A 17,264-nucleotide genomic window follows, 5' to 3' on the forward strand; every position below is an offset into this window, starting at 1 on the left:
GCTGTGTGTGAGTGTGCACGCATACACCTGTCTGCCTGTAACCACGTGTCCCGTCCCTCATCCACCTCTCTCATGCAATTTCCGCCTCACCCAGGGAGTTTGGGCAGCTGGCGGTGGAGCTGCTGGATCAGTCGTACAAGCAGGATGAGCAGATGGCCATGAAGCTGCTCACCTACGAGCTGAAGAACTGGAGCAACGCCACCTGCCTGCAGCTGGCTGTAGCCGCCAAGCACCGCGACTTCATCGCCCACACGTGCAGCCAGATGCTGCTTACTGACATGTGGATGGGGCGGCTGCGCATGCGCAAGAACTCCGGCCTCAAGGTCAGACCACAAACTGCGCGTAACCTTTAAAGAGCAACACCAATGAAACTGTAACAAATGTAATTATTTTGTATTTTGTCTTTTCACCAGCGATAGATTTTGGGATAGTGTTAGATTTAAGCAGTGGTGAGCCACGACTGTTAGAGGTAGGCCTTCAGTTCAGGCCATGAAAATCTAAACTCGGTCAAAAAACAAGACCAGCACCCCTGTTCAGTTTCTAATAGTTGTTTAGCACTGAGCTAAAGCTGGTGCACATGAATATTTTTTGGCTATTCCATATATTTTATTTGAAGCCTGCAACAAGTCCTGGTATAGAGCTGCCACTTCTGTTTTCCTAAAAACTAACAGAAACTTGGTTAAGCTACCATTTATATACAGAGTAAGTGATCTATCTAGATCTTCCAGAGGGCCTAAAGTGATGACTTTTCAGTGATGTTAACCCACATAGGATTTTTTTTTCCCAAACGTTATGTCCCCAAGTGTCATAACATCAGGCGACAGCCTTATGCTGATGGCAGTGCTGTCATTATTAGACCAATTCCAATGCTTTGACCAACAACAGCCAGACTTTTCACATCAACAAGAATGCTAGATTTACATAAATCCAACCAAGAACATCTTTCACAATAAAGCATGCACCTACAGGCAAAACTTTAGTCCAGTGAAGATGACATAACTGAGTTCAAATCAGACAGCTGAAATGAACAACACAGCAAATGTAAAGCAGCTATGCTAAAGCATTCTGCCACAGCATGTGTGAAAAAAATATTCATTCATATCCTACCTTTGATGACTTAATGAACGGACATTTGTTTTGATATGTTGACACAGCTGTTTTAGCTTTTGTAGAAAATCCATCGGCCAGTGACATTGGTTTTTGGAAATGGGTTCAAAAGAATGTACTCCACTCTGTTGTGGTCTCACTTTTACAGGTCCCCCAAGTTTGATAGCAATGGGTGCTAAGCAATTATTTTTCTCAGGGCTGAGAAAATAAGTCAGAGCTTGGGAGGGGTCAACTGGATTGCACATTCAGGAATAAGATGGAGGGTGCAACAAATTTGATTAGCCATAATACAATGACATCACTTCCTAATCAAACAAAATCAAATATCAGCTTAATTCTTCCTCATTTAATAGGGTAGGCCTGTGACCAATCTGGGTAGGACCCCATAGGATTTAAGTCAACATAAACCAGATGTATGGCTTAAAACCCATTTTATTTTCAGTAGGTAAAGTTACAAGACTTGCTGACACTTGTTAGGTGCCAGTTTTGTTCTTCTGCTTTCAAAAAAGATGGTTCCTCAAAGGTTCTTTATTAAAGGGAATGGTTGTATTCAGATTAATATCTATTATTTTTCATGCTTAAATGGTTTGTTGAATGGTGAAATGGTTCTTCAGACTGATGGAGAATGTGTTGTATATGGTTCTATATAGAACCATTTTGAAAATGGTTCTACATAACACCAAAAAGGGCTTTGATATTGTTACAATGTCAAACTCGTGGATCTATATAGAACCATTTTTGAAGAACCATCTTTTTAAGGATTGTAAAGACTGTAGCTAGCTAGCTTTGCTACAAGTTTAGCTAATCTGGTTAGCTTGCCACCACGCTGTTAGTAGCTTCGCTAATGTTAGTGGTAACCAAGCTAATGTTATAGTTGTTAGGATGGTGTCTTTCCATGATTGACCCGCCTATGATTGTCAGAATGACCAGCGTCCATTAGACTTAAAGGAGAACTGAGAACAACCCAGATGGAGTCATTACTGGAGCCATTACAATGATGGACAGTGGTAATAGTAGCCCCTTTTATATCTAAAGCAGTCTTGTCTCATCACAAATTCCTAAAACTGCTATCAAAATACAGTCAGTTTGAGATTGTAATAGCACCTGTCTCATTTGCAGAGCGTTTCTACCCCCCTACTCTCCTAATTGACAGATAATGAAGTTTTAATGGTTATTTTCAGCATGGTGCGTTCAGAGCCAAGCTCTTTCAGCAAATTAGATCAACCTTGTGTTTTTGTTGGGAATTGGGGAATTGCTGAGTTTTCTGTTTTAATTAGGTTTTGAGTTTTGAAATGGATGCTGAAACCACAATTTATATAAGTCATCACGCTAACCCTTTAAGACAGGAATGTGTTGAGTCAAAGTGACACATTGTCATTAAGCTTTTACAACCGTTTGAGATATCAGCATTCTTCAAATTCCCCATTCATTTAGAGATGCCTGATGTTAGGTGTTATTGTATGTGGAAACTCCCTGTGAAATTCCTGGCATATTCTACTCTATATCTACTGAGTCATCTGGATGTTCTGACCACTGGATCACAGATATATAGATAATCATCAGCAGACATCTTTTCCACATTTTTTGGGAGGTTGTTAATGCTTGTCAGCCGATCAGATGATTCATTATACGCTATATGGTCAAAAGTATTTGGACGCGTCCCCTAATTATTTTGGTGTTTCATACTCTTTGCTAGGTGTCAGCAACATGCAGTTCTGGAGCCGCATGCGGCTCAGTTACATCCTGTTGCGGCTCTGCAGCAGAATTAGATTTTTAGGTAAAAATAAAATAATCCTCCTTTGCAGTAAAATAAAGCTCTGCTGATCGTTCAACACAGTTTTAACGCTAAATGGTCTTTAAGGTTGGAGTTAATGTAGAACAGCTAATTCACCCATTAACTCGGAAGGTTGGCGCACAGACTGCTGGTCACATAGCAACGCAGACAATAGTCTTGCCTCTTGCTACTAGCTAACGAAAAGGCAAAGAGAAAGATTTAAGATGAACATGAATAAATGGAAACGCATGGACTTATTTTCATTTATAAGCATTCCAGCTGGCTTTCTGATACGTTTAATCTGCAACGAGAAACTGTCAAACACTAAAAAGTCATGAAGCTAAAGTCAGCTTCTCGTTCTCCAGCTTCTCTTATTGTTCAAGTTTTCAGTTCCACCTTAAACGATGCCTGCTGCACCATTTAAGGTGGAACGGGAAAATTCAAACAAGAAGAGAAGCTGACTTCAACCTTGTAAACAATTGAACAATGAAAGACATTTTACAAGGAACTATTCCAATTTTGGAAAAGTTTCCTGCTGGAGATGTGAGAAAAGCAACTATAGCTGAGCTACAGCTTAAAGCAGAGCAAAGTGAGTCTGTGTTTTCATTTATATTATACTTTTTTAGCCTATACCAGCACATCAGCACATATTTACAGCCAAGATGGTAAAATGGGCATAAGATATTGTGACTCCCAAGGTGGTTTGATTTTTGCCGAAAGGACAAAATAGTTCTTCTTAACATTTGGGCTTGAAATGTCTAAAATTGAAGCTCTTTGCCATTAAAAGCATTTGTTGATGTATGCATTTTCGATGCAAGAACCATCGGGAAAGGCCAAAGGAAGTGCAGGAATAACCTGCTTGTTTCTGATAGAGCCACTCTTTTTTCATCTAAGAATGCCAGCTAGTCGTCCTGCAGCAGCGTAAGCCATGCGGGAAGCAGACTCGAGCTGGCCCCTCTCTTTCAAACATGCGTTTGGCAGCTGCTGGAGCAGAGCATTACAGGGCTTTAGGAGTCAGAGATTCCCCTTTTGACTGCATCTGTTTTTCTCTGTCTTTTTTCAGGGAATGTCAAAGCTGTTGCATGAGGGAGAGCTGTACAATCTTATAGCTGTGCCTCAGATTATGCACAAGCATGTTTGCTCTGTTGAGCTGGTATTGTCTGAAGGGTTTGGTAGCATTCTGGAATACAAATCAGAAGAGCTCATAGAATTCCCAGCTGGATTTCTACCTAGTCGGTGGAGTGGAGAGAGTATCAGCATTCCACTTTGTTTCTGTACTAATATGAGAAAGCTAATCTTTTTCGGTCAGGGCACTGGGGAAGCTCCTCAACTTTCCATTCATAACAACTGACTGAAATCTGGTTAGGCTAGAGTGATGTTTTTTCTCACAAAATTGGTCATACCCACTGGAAATTAATTAAGATTAAGTGACCCTTATTAGTCCCACAATGGGGAAATTTCACCTCTGCATTTAACCCCTCCGTGCAGTGAAACACCACATACACACTAGTGAACACACACTAGGGGCAGTGAGCACACTTGCCCGGAGTGGTGAGCAGCCCTATCCACAGCGCCAGCCCTGAAGTGCAGTTGGGGGTTAGGTGCCTTGTTTAGAGGCACTTCAGTCACGTACTGTTGGCTCAGGGGATCAAACCAGCAACCTTCCGATCAAAGGGCTGGTTCCCTAAGTCCAGATGATGACTGCCCCCAAAACCAATCAAAACGTGATTGGTTGTTTCCACTGTCAGTTTTTAATTATTTTAACTAGTAACCTAACACATTAGGCCTTCAGTCCAGCTCCTTAAGTCCCAACCAATAGAAAAACTCACTTGGCTGTATTTACTGAGATACTATGGGGGGAAAAAGCTGGACATTCCGTAGGTATTTAAAGATATTTACACTTGTGTTTCCACCTAAAATTTGGAATGAAATAAGGATATTAGTACATGTATGTAGGACTGAGGAACAGGGAGGAGATGGGGTGGCGGTGGGGATTGCGAACCCTTTTCCATGGGAATGGAAAGTGAGTATGTGAATTGATAGGGCGTTAGATTGGAAGGAGGAGGGCTTTCAGGCATGTTCTTCCCCCCAAACTTCAGTTATGACATAACTACATTTTATATGTTGGCTTTTTTAAAAAAAAGCTCCATGCCTTATTTTAGAGTTGCTGTAAACCTCCGATGGAATGTGAATACTTGTGGCAATCAGCAGTATTGCGAAGGTGTAAATTGCTGGCAATCAAAGGAGGGCTTATATACAGTGGAAAAAGGCATGAGAATGCAAGAACTCCTCCATTGGGTTCATCCTGCATCATAAGCATGCAAGATGGATTACATTTTGTAGCATTTTCACTGGCAAATTTTTTGAGTGTACTTATAGCTGACCCTGGTTTTCGACTGAGAGGGCATAGGCCCTCCCAGGCTCCCCATAGCAAATCAGCAGGTACCTGACATGATCTTGTAATAAGAATGCACCCTTGAAAACACTATTGTAAACTTTTCATGATGGATTGCAAAGAAATCCACTACAAACAAAGGTACGGCCCCTCTGTGCTCTTTTAACACCTGTACCTGATAACACAAGTAAAATAAGCCAGTTATCAAAACGCTATTGTTAGCTAATGAAACTCTTTTCTCCTTTAAGAGGTACATATTCTTCAGCCATGTTCATTTATGTTACACCACCTTTGGGTTGACGACAGCCTTGTTGTCCGACGTCCCCTACTTTGAGCTCTGCCTTGAGTGATATTTAACCCAAAGTTTCTCAAGGCCCCACGACTAGGCAGTTTAAGGAATGATGCGGTGTCACATCCAAAAGAATTCCAAGAAGATTGTCACTAATTGGTTTGACGCACATGCTTCCATGTCTGTAAATGTGTGCTTGTGGTTCCAGGTGATTCTGGGCCTGCTGCTGCCTCCCTCCATCCTGAGCCTGGAGTTCAAGAACAAGGACGAGATGTCGTACATGCCTCAGGAGCAGGAGGCCTACCTGCAGGAGAAGGATTCGGACGAGGCCGACAAGCCGGCCAAGGACAAAGAGGAGGAGGACATGGAGTTCACCGTAAGAGCATACTGTGAGGCGCAGTACAACTCCGTGGTGAGAGCACCCATCTTAGCCCCGTTCTTTAGCCTGTAGTCCAGCACACACAAACACACGCAGCGCTGCCCCGAAATTTGGCCTTCCCTTTCAAATCTCTGTTCTTTTTTTCCAGTCCATGGCTCCTTCCCTTAAAGAATATGTCCCGCCCCCTTCTTTGCCCACCACTCCCTGCTTTGCCCCTTTCCTCGTTGTCCTAGCAAAGACGTGTGGTCGTGGAGTTGTAGCGTGTCTCCGTTGTGTCTGTCTGCCCGTCTGTCTGTCTGTCTGTCCGTCCGTGTGTCCGTCCTTGTTTTCTTTCTGTCCTCCTCCGTTTTAGCGACGGTCCCTCGTCTGAAGTACGGTACTGTGACATTTCGCTGAATGTTTCTTCTCTTTCGTCCATGCCTTCCTGCCATCGCTGTGCATGTTCAGTGGACAGGCTGCCCATCTGCATTCCGCTTGCTGGTCCATACCCCAAAAAAGCGTCCTTCTGTGCAAATGTTTGTGCTAAAACCTCAAACTCCTTCACACAGCTGTCATTTGAACTCTTGTTTCCAATTACTGTCATGATTGCATTTAAGCTGCAGGTTAGCGCAAATGACTCATGGGAAATGAAGTCCAGAGGGCAATGAGACATGAACAAGTCTTTAAGTGAATTACTTCATTGCTCAATGGTGCATTTGCCTCATTGCGCTAAACTGTCATTGTTCAACACAGCTTGGGCAGTTGACCTCCCACATTCAACTATGAATCTACCTCAGATTTATAAAGTTATGACACAAAGTGGAAAAATTGTATTGCAATTTAACTGCCTTTGCCTAATGGCACATATATGGAGTCAAGACAATAGCACAAAAACATAGATATTGCAAGAGAACATGAACGCAATTAATTATAAACGCTGCTTGCTGCAGTGCGACCTCTACCTAATAAGCGACATAAGCAGCTGCTTAAGGCCCCACAGCCACTAGGGGCTCCCAACAACTTCTAGGTAATTACTGTACCATTGTATTGTCTAAGATGTTCTTAAGTGAAGAAACTGGTTAATCATGTTTAGAATGCACACATTTATAGCCAAAAAACAGATAAGAAAAGGAACAAATAAAGAGAAAAGGTTTGAAGATAAAAGTACGTCTTAATTTTTTGGTGGTGTTAATGTTACGCCATTTGTTTTGGCTTGTAGTTGGTCAACAAGTAGTAGTGTCTATTGAACCAGTTTCGACCTAGACAGGCTTTCTGACTGAGTTTCGGCTGCACAAAAGACTTTCTCAGTTAATCCCGGTTTAAGAACTCAGGGTGTGTTTAATCCGGGTTTAGGTGCTCATGCTGTGATTCCTTTTGAACCTGTGTGCATGACGCCAATGTTAATATGGAAAACATATGACATGGTCCAAAAAAGTCCCACAAAATATGGCCCAATGCCTCTGACTTTTGTATTATTGGCTTTATAGTGCTGCTTTAAGGGTAGCTAATCCACCACACTTGCTATGTGGCATCATCTTGACTCCATATACCAGTCTCTCGTTAATGCACTTCAAACCTGTCAGGTTCAAACGCCTGGATAATTTAACTGTCTATATGAGTCTTTGTAACAATTTGGCCTCTTTTCGACGCTATCCAATTGGAAGACAAAGAGAGGGGGGGTAGCTTAGCTATGGGTGCTAAGCAGCTCAGCCATGGTTGACGGCTTGAATAGTAAAACAGATAAAGAGGTTGCAATACAATTGTGACACGAAGTCCAAGAGTGTGCCATATTCTCCATCAGTATGAGCTCCCCACTCTTGGCTTAAGAATGTGTTCCAGAGACACATGGAAATGGCATTAAAATTTCAGTTTCTACTTTCTCTCTCTTGCTCTCTCTCTCTATCTCTGATGTTCTCTCTTCTACTCCACCATTCTACAGCAAGATCATCAAAGCCCTCTCCACATGCACCACCTGCCTGAGCACTCAGAATTGTTCGGCAGTTTTTTCAACAACTGCCACATACAATTCTGAGTGGGGAAAAAACTCTTCTTACGTTACTAACATTAAATATAAAGCCTGCGTTTTTCTGTTTTCTCTCTTCTCGCTCTTCTCAAATGCACTTTTCTCAGGCCATGCTGGGGAACGTGAGCTCAGAAGCATCTTGTAAGAAGGAAGTGCAGGAGGTTCAGCACCGGCATCGCCTGATTCCGGTGGGCCGTAAAATCTATGAGTTTTACAACGCTCCCATCGTCAAGTTCTGGTTCCACACGGTGAGGGGCACATCTGAAAAACTGATGCTGTGTCTAAATTCTGTACTAAATATTTCGGTAACACTTTACTGTAGGGTGCTGTTCATAAGGCTACATGACAGCTACATAAGCTTGTCATGACAACTGACATAACCCTGCATAACTGTTTATAAATGCTTATTCCAACAGGCGTCATTTGTCATAAAGGCTACTTTAGCTGACTTTGATCAAAATTGGCAAATGTAACCTTTATAACGGATGATGTCTGCTGGAATAAACACTTACAAACATTTATGTAGGGTTATGTCTGTTGTTAGGAAAAGGTTATGTAGCTGTCATGTAGCCTTATGAACAGCACCCTACAGTAAAGTGTTACCAATATTTCTTCTTCTGAGTTGCTGGTATGTTGCAGTGGTGAACCATGACTTTTAGAGCTAGACCCTCAGTTCAGGTCAAAAATTGAGATTAAAATCCACTTCTATGATAATGAGTGCGCTTATATGCACTTAATAATCCGATAACTGTAGAAAATCTGATTTTGTCAGTAATACGTTCAATGCGTTTGCATGCACTTGAGTAAACATATAATGGGGAAACTCCAGGTTTACACGAGTCAGGCAGTAATCAGATTTCTGCTTTGCAACCAGCCAATAAACTGACAGAAGATGTGACGTGAACATAATGTAAAACCCAAATTTCATGCCGCAGATTTTTTCTAAAACATCGCGCCACTTTACCTGAAAATATGAACGTACATCATCTATGCAGAAAACTGAAATGCTTTCGTTCGTCAAGCATGTAGTTGGTTTCAGTGTTGCTCCAAAAGTGCTTTGCTGCCATCTCTGGGCCATGCTGCTTGCTTATTTCTGGTACAGCTGATTTCCATGTTTTCCCACATGCACAGATCTGATTACTGAACTAAAATCCAGCTCTCTAGATTTCTTAATTGGGATTTCTAGACCTTAGTCCAATTTAAGAAATTGGACTATGCTGTTTACATGTCTATTTGAATGATCAGATAACTGCAGAAATTCAATTATGATCAGATTATTGAGTGCATGTAAACACACTCGATGCTAATTTTGGGATACTAGTAGTATGTTAGCATGACATGTTTTATTTGAAGCTTGTATGGGACATTAACATATATTTTATTGTGTGACAGGTATGCAAAAGTTTGCCCGCCTGTTCAAATTATATGTTTTACAATGTATGTTGTTGTTTTGCTAAGTGAAAATAAGTTCAAACATCTTCTAGAGAGGCTTAATGAACAAAAAAAATACATGTCTGTAATTTTTCGTTCATTTATTTCAGTTGGTCAGTGCTTTTCTATGGACATTTTTTTACGGAGGGTTAAAATCTTGAAATTTCCAATGGAAAATTACCCAACCATGTTTTTTTTCTCTGTGGTATCTACGTAGATACAGCCAAGCGAGCTCTCCCATTGTTTAGGCCTTCAAGAGTTGGACTGAAGGCCTGGCATAGAGCTGCCACAGTTGTCCATTTCTAACAACTCACTGAAACATGGTTAGGCTACAGCTCACCTTCACAGTCAGCAATGTATCTAGAACTTCCAGTCTCAGAGTAGCGTTTTTCTCAAGGAATTGGTCCCATTGCAAATCAAATCAGTTGATGGTTGAATTCTCTGTCACTTCCTTACTATGTTTGTACTTAAGTGAAAGTGTGAGACCTCCAGTCCAATAAGAGTGTTACTACCCATAATTGGAGAGTTTGAATATAAAAGCTTGGACTAAAAATTAAACATGTTTTTTTTTGTTGCCAGACCTCATAAGGCCTCTGTAGAGGATGTTTCAACTTATTTTCACTTAGAAACAAAACATATAAAGTGACCAGTGGTGCCCAAACGTTTGCATGACAACTGTATAACCTCACAACAAAATACAGTATAATGCTTTCGCAAATTGATTTGAAACCTACCTACCTCTCTCATTTGAATGCTTTTTAGCCCTTGGCCCACCACAAACACTGCATGGCAAAAAGTTTAGGCACACATGGGCGAGAGGACACAGCATACACTCTCTAACTGTACACCAGCAAGGTGGAACTACAACAGAGGGGTTTCTAATAAAGAAACGTTTCACTGATCCATGAATTCATCAGTGGATTGTCGTACTCTGTTGGTTTCTGTATACTAAAGTTGCCCATCACACAATGCTTTTCCCTTGCAATCATACTGTCTAAGATATGTAAGCAGAACCCAATATAAGCGGCATCTAGCTGGTCTGCATTATCATCTGGCATTCGGAGAACGCAAGGAATCAATCTCAAGGATCAATATTATGAGAGTAAACACCACAGGGAGGTGTCAGTTGTTAATTCTTCTAGTTCTGTTTTTTAAAAACCTCACCACGGCCACACGGTGCAAAGCTGCTAAAAAACAAATATATTTGCTTGCTTTCTGTCTCTTCCTCTGCACTCCCTCATTACCACCGCACACAGGCCCGCTGTGGTCACGACACACACTAATGCAGTTTTGTTAGCGCCCACATCGGCCTTCTCACGAAGAAAAACGTGTTGCGTGAGGAGAAAAGGACTGTAGGAATGTAGCTACTGTCCTTTTGGAATAGGTGATGCGACTGATTTTCCTTTTTAGCCCAATACCGGTTAATGTGCTAATAAAATTGGGAAATGATTGTGAGTTCTTCAGTATGAATTGGTGAATCTGTAAAGCATTAGTGAGGTCAGGTACTGATGTTGGATGATTAGTTCTGGATCACTTCAACTCATCCCAACAGTAATGGATAGAGCTCCATCACTCCAGAGAATGCAGCTTCACTGCTTCTCAGCCCATTCTGGGAGGCTTGTCATTAAGGCATAATGACCTTAGGCTCATGTGCGTCTGCTCCAGAGCATCTCCCCCTATTAGTTATTGCTTCTCTATTGGGATTATATAAGCTGCATTGCACAGCTGAGCGTCTGTCTCAGCAACCTTTATAATACACTATATGGCCAGAAGTATGTAGACATCCCTCCTACATATTGAGTTTAGGTGTTTCAGCCACACCCATGGCCAGCAGGTGTATAAAGTCAAGCACATAACCATGCAACCTAGCTAGACAAACACTGGAAGTAGAATGGGTCGTACTGAAGAGCTCAGTGACTTTAACTGTCACAAGATGCCACGTTTGAAGCCAGTTTGTGAAATTTTTGCCTTGCTAGATCTGCCCTCGTCAACTGTAAGTGCTATTACTTTAAAAAGGAAGCGTCTAGGAGCAACAACTGCTCAGCCACAAAGTGGTAGACCACACAAAGCGTGGTGAAGCACGTAGCATGTAAAAATTGCCTATCCTCTGTTGCATTACTCACTACATAGTACCAGACTGCCTCTGGAAGCAACACTGACACAAGAACTAGGAGCTCCATGAAATGGGTTTCCATGGCAGCAGCTACACACAAGCCTAAGATCACTATGCGCAATTCCAAGTGTCGGCTGGATGAGTGTAAAGCATGCCACCACTGGACTCTGGAGCAGTGGGAACGTGTTCTCTGGAGTGATGAATCACACTTATCACAGTCTGATGGAGAACGCCGCCTACTAGAATGCATAGTGCCAACAGTAAAGTTTGGTGGAGGAGGGATAATGGGCTGGGGCTGTTTTTCATGGTTTGGGCCCTAGAGGTTTGTGAAGGGTAATGTTAATGCTTCAGCATACACAGTCATTTTAGACAATTATATTCTTCAACTTTGTGACAGCAGTTTGGGGAAGGCCCAAATACAGAAGTGAGTTCCATAAAGACATTGTTTGATGAGTTTGGTGTGGAGGAACTCCAGTGGGCTGCACTGAGCCCTGACCTCAAACATATCGAAAACGTTTGGGATGAATTGGAATGTCGATTGTGAGCCAGGTGTTCTTGTCCAACATCAGTGCCTGATCTCACTATTTTTTTGCCTGTTATAGCCACAAAGGGGGGGCAACTCCATATTAATGCCTGTGGTTTTCGAATGAAAAGTCCAACAAGTTCCTAGGTCACTTGACCAAAGACATTAGGCCATGAAGTGTACATTCTATCAACATTGTTGAAGAAAAAAAAATGCATAGTTCAATTGAGGGACCTCCAAAACAGGCAGGAATTTCCATTTCATGGCTGCTGTAAAAGGAATTGAAGCAAATATGTTAAAATTACTTTATAATGCATAAAATATTGAAAATACTGGAAACATCAAGATATATTGATACTTCTGCCTAATTCAGTGAGAAGATAACGCAGGTTGCTAAAAAGATGCACAATTAAGTGAAGTAAAAGAAAATGCTCCATTTCAGTTTCCCACCATACTTTTTCAGTCAAGCCTCCAAATCCTGCAGAGTAGAATGGAGAAAATATCACTGTTCTGATGTCAGGCATCTCACACAGGAGGATGTTTGACAGGTTTCAGTCTGTATGTGTGTCTGAAGGAGAAAGAAGGCTCTTCTCAGGTAGCAAGACCATGTTCTGTCAGTGGGTTTGACAGAGTGGTGGAGTTTCCCATCAGATGATTTGAAGCAGATGTTAGAGCTCTCATAGAGCTTTGCGGTTTCCCTAACCCAGATTAGGCTCAATGTGGGATTAAATTACGCTTTTCAATTATACTTTTCAGAGTAAAAGTGTGAGAAATAGGATCAACTTCATGCCATTCATGATTGCATTCATAAAGATATGAAGGACAAGGCCTAATCCTAGATCAATACTAGTTCTGAGAATGTGATTACATAACTAAAAGACTAGTTTGGCAGAAAGTCTCATTGTTACAGTTTTCCACCTCAAATGTAGTCGATTAGCGAAGACTTGTTTGGTGTGTGAAGTTTGCTTGTTTAGTTTTAGTGCTGGAGCTACTACCCTGCTAGAAAACCAGCATAAACCAGTATATCTGGTCTGCAGCAACACCAGCATATCGCTGTTGTCGGAACAAAACCTTGTATCTCCGAAATGGTAACTTTACAGGAGAAGGGAAAAACCTTCTTTGCTTTCAATGTAAGTCAAAGGAACCAGACTTTTTTCTAAGTCATTTTTGGCCATTTCTTTTGGTTCGTTCATCGTGAAATTTATAAACAATGTAAAGGCCAATGGGTATTTTCAAATTATGTCAAAAACTGAAAAACATCAAAAATGGGGATATGAGGTTTTGTCACCAAAGCAGCCATATGTTGTGTTTTGGATGCTGGTATGCTGGTCAACCAGCAAGACCATTCTGGTGACCAGCTAAACCATCACTAGACCAGCATAAACCAGCATAGACAAGTTTAGATTCGCATGACATGCATGCTGATCAGACTTGCTTATGTGGTTTCTGACACTGTATGACATTCTGCTGTCTATAGACACGGAAAGAATGATGCTAGCATAGCTAAAAACAGTAGTAGCAGCAATCAGGCCTGAATTGCTTTTAGCTATGCTAACATACTTTTATCCATGTTAGTAGATAACAGTATGTCATATAGTGTCAGAAACCACATAAGCAAGTCTATTTAAAATGTATAATAGGTGGTCTGAACTGCTGGAAGCCAAAAACTAGTCATAGCATCTGAGCCTGGCTTACTGGACCTGCAATATCTAAGCCATGCTTAGCAATAAAAAAACACAGATGACATTAATACAACAGATATGATCCCATAAAATATGTGCGAAAGCCCAGCTTTATACATTTTTCTCCATCTGAATCTTATGCAGTGTAAATACATGTTGTAAGTACCGTGGTTTGCCCAGGGGCTGCGTAAATACACCCTATTGCCTGGAGGTGTTGTATGCTTTGCCTGAAGCCATAAGGCAGCTTAGAAGTGAAACTTGAATGTGCCTCTAGGATTCAAATGCCTCCTGAAAAGTATATCCAAGTCTTACATTACCTTATATTAATGTTAAGAAAGTATTGTCTTTAGCCTCTTTAGCCTAAGTTAGCACTGTTAAGGTTTAATCACTGGTGTTCCAGCCACACTCATTGCTAACAGGTGTATAAAATTAAGCACATAGCCATGCAATCTCCATAGACAAACACTGGCACTAGAATGGTGCTTATAGGTGCTTAAAAGTGGCACTATTATAGGATGCCACCTTTGCCTCAAGTCAGTTTGAGAAATGTCTGCCCTGCTGGAGCTGCCCCGGTCAACAGTAAGTGCTATTATTTTACCATGGAAGCATCTAGGAGCAACAACAGCTCAGCCACGAAGCAGTAGACCGTGCAAACTCACAGAGTGGGACCACCAAGTGCTGAAGCATATAGCATGTTCAAATCGCTTATCCTTTGTTCCATCACTCACTACATAGTTCCAAACTGCTTCTGGAAGCAACATCGACACAAAAGCATTGCATCAGGAGTTTCATGAAATGGGTTTCGGTGGCTGAGCAGCTGCACACAAGCCTAAGATCACTACGCGCAATGCCAAGCGTCGACTGGAGGAGTGTAAAGCACACTTCCATTGCCAGACTCTGGAGCAGTGGAAACATTCTCTGGAGTGATGAATCACACTTTACTATCTGGCAGTCTGATGGATGAATCTGGGTTTGGTGGATGCCAGGAAAACACTACCAAAAAATGCATAGTGCCAACAGTAAAGTTTGGTGGAGGAGGGATAATGGGCTGAGGCTATTTTTCAGGGTTTTGAAGTGGAATGTCCAACATACTCATAAAGGTGTGATGGTAAGGTGTGGTCATACTTTTGTAGTCTATCATTTTATATTCATTTATTTATTTATTTTGCTTAATTTAGTCATGGCTCCACCCACTTGCTTGGTCTCCTCCCATCACACAATGCTACCAAGCTAGGTGGGTGAAGGCTAGCACACACTAGCATCTTTTCCCATTGCTGGTAGCATAATGTCATTAGACTGCTCAACACGCTTGGAGGAGAACACTAACTGCCGATTATGTTTCGTCAGCTAACAGACACCCACACTGGCTAGCATCATGCTGGATGATTGTAGGAGGGGAGGGTCATCCTACCCACCCAGAGAGAGCAAAGACAATTATGTTCTCTTGTTATGTGGCTTTAAACTGTTTTTCGGATAAAATTAGTCTATTCTTAATTTTGTGCAAACCTCATAAAAGAAAATATCATAATACATTTTGAGTAATGTGAAAATGTTATATATTAGTTATATCACTCACCCTTAATTCCAAACTGTTCTTGTTCATAGATGGCCTACGTGGGCTACCTGATGCTGTTTAACTACATTGTGCTGGTGAAGATGGACCTGTGGCCTTCTCCTCAGGAGTGGATCGTAATCGCTTACATTTTCACCAATGGTATAGAGAAGATGAGGGAGGTGAGGTCAAAGACAGATGAGCATTTTCTCTTTCTTAGTCCCTTCTGTCTCTATTAGCAGTGCCCCAGTCAGCTTTGTGTATCGATTCCCACCCACATGAACATGATGCAAAGCTAGACAGTTAAAATTACACTTTATAGACTGTTTTCACCTCAATCATGTATCAGCTTACCCCTTTACAGCTCAATGCCAAAACCTTTTTCAAACAAATTCCATACAGGCTTTTCCTACACCTTAACTAGCCTTCACAAGCACATACATTCAAGTGATAGTTTAACAACAAACCAAATTTATAGGATCATCTTTTCTAAAATGTAGTCAAGCAGCTTGAACACTGGCTTGTTTCAAACCATGTTGGCAAGGAATCTCAGACAGTCAAAATTACAGGCAAAATTCAGGATTCCAGGTGGTTGCTAGTACTGTGTTTAGCCATGCTAACATACTTTTGTTCTTTTTCACAGTATGTTGTACAGAGTCAGAACCCACAAATCTCAATGGGCCTCATTCACCAGTATCTTCCTAAGTTTTTTCTTAACCCTCTACTGCATGCATTATGAGAGCAATTTAAAATATATATTTGATTCACTTTTCTTGCACAAAATTGACCTGATTATTGAATTCAAATAATTTTTTAAACAATAATGTGCGCAGGGGTGCTTTTGGAATATGTTGCCTTGAGGCAACATTGTGCGACAATGGGACGAAATGATATAGATCCGTGTTCCCGGAAGTGGTGAGACCTGGCTTGTGACTGGCTAAATCCATTCCACTGTTGCACAATGTTGCTTCTAGGCAACAAACATATTTCTGCAAATTCACATAACTGAAAAATGATACTGAATGTTAAAAATAGGTTTGAAAGTGCCCACTAAGAGATAGTATGACTAAGAACATGCTGTTTTGCTGACTTACTTAAACTCTGCCCTTTATTGTTAACCCTGTCAGTGTCCTAAAATATGTATAATGCTATTGTAACGTGAGGAAAATGTTTGTTGCCCTAAGGAAACATCGTGCAATAGAGGGTTAAATTTGTTCTTGAGAAAGGCCCTAAGATAAAGTCTACGTCAGATTCATGATGTGTTCTTAAACCACAGAACTGTTCACACCTTTGTGCTCTCGAGTGTGTGTAGATTCTGTTCTTACCTAAGAACAAATCCCAAATAAGAAAACATTTGTGAGTGTCAGAATCTTTGCGAAAACTGCATAAATGGGGTTTAAGAACAAATTTCTTCCTAAGAGCAGTTTGTGAATCCATTTTTATCATTTTTTAGTTTTTGACATAATTTGAAAATACCTACTGCCCTTTACATTGTGTGTCAATTTCAAGATGAATGGGCCAAAAGAAATGGCTCAGAATTACTTGGAAAAAAATCTGGTTACATTGACATACATTAGAAGTAAAGTAGGTTTTTTTCCTGCTCCTGTAAAGTTACCATTTTGGAGATAAGAGCTCCAAAAGCAGTGATATGTTGTGTTTTGGACGACCAGCATAAACCAGGATAGATTTTTCAGGAGGGATGTTTTGTTGACTTTCTAAATGAAAACATGTCAACACGTCCTCCTTAGAGAGCACACATAAACATGGCATTACTTCTGTGAAACATACCAGGAAACATGCAGCATAAAACTATTTTTCCAATATTTTCAGAAAATAAACAGTAATTGTGTATTAAAATGTACACAAGTGTGTTCTCTGTAGAGGATGTGTTCACTTATTCTCACTTAGAAATTCAGCGAAACATGTAATCTGACTGTGGAGCACACAACTGTAAACACAGACAAGACAAAGAGAGTGTGTTTAAATTTCACAGCATAAACTCTGTTTTTATGTGTAT

At 41.0% G+C, this 17,264-nt stretch overlaps 1 protein-coding gene across 1 annotated transcript in view; it reads left to right on the plus strand.

The window, feature by feature from the left end:
- Positions 1 to 17,264, plus strand: part of trpm3 (transient receptor potential cation channel, subfamily M, member 3) — a 193,677-nt gene that overhangs the window by 159,813 nt on the left and 16,600 nt on the right. Inside the window, exons 16-19 of the mRNA XM_036598475.1 lie at positions 95 to 323; positions 5,774 to 5,977; positions 8,054 to 8,194; positions 15,301 to 15,429. Coding sequence (XP_036454368.1) covers positions 95 to 323; positions 5,774 to 5,977; positions 8,054 to 8,194; positions 15,301 to 15,429 — 703 coding nt within the window. The remainder of the gene's footprint in view (positions 1 to 94; positions 324 to 5,773; positions 5,978 to 8,053; positions 8,195 to 15,300; positions 15,430 to 17,264) is intronic.

Source organism: Colossoma macropomum, unplaced genomic scaffold (assembly GCF_904425465.1).
Source record: "Colossoma macropomum unplaced genomic scaffold, Colossoma_macropomum, whole genome shotgun sequence".
NCBI classification, from domain to species: domain Eukaryota; kingdom Metazoa; phylum Chordata; class Actinopteri; order Characiformes; family Serrasalmidae; genus Colossoma; species Colossoma macropomum.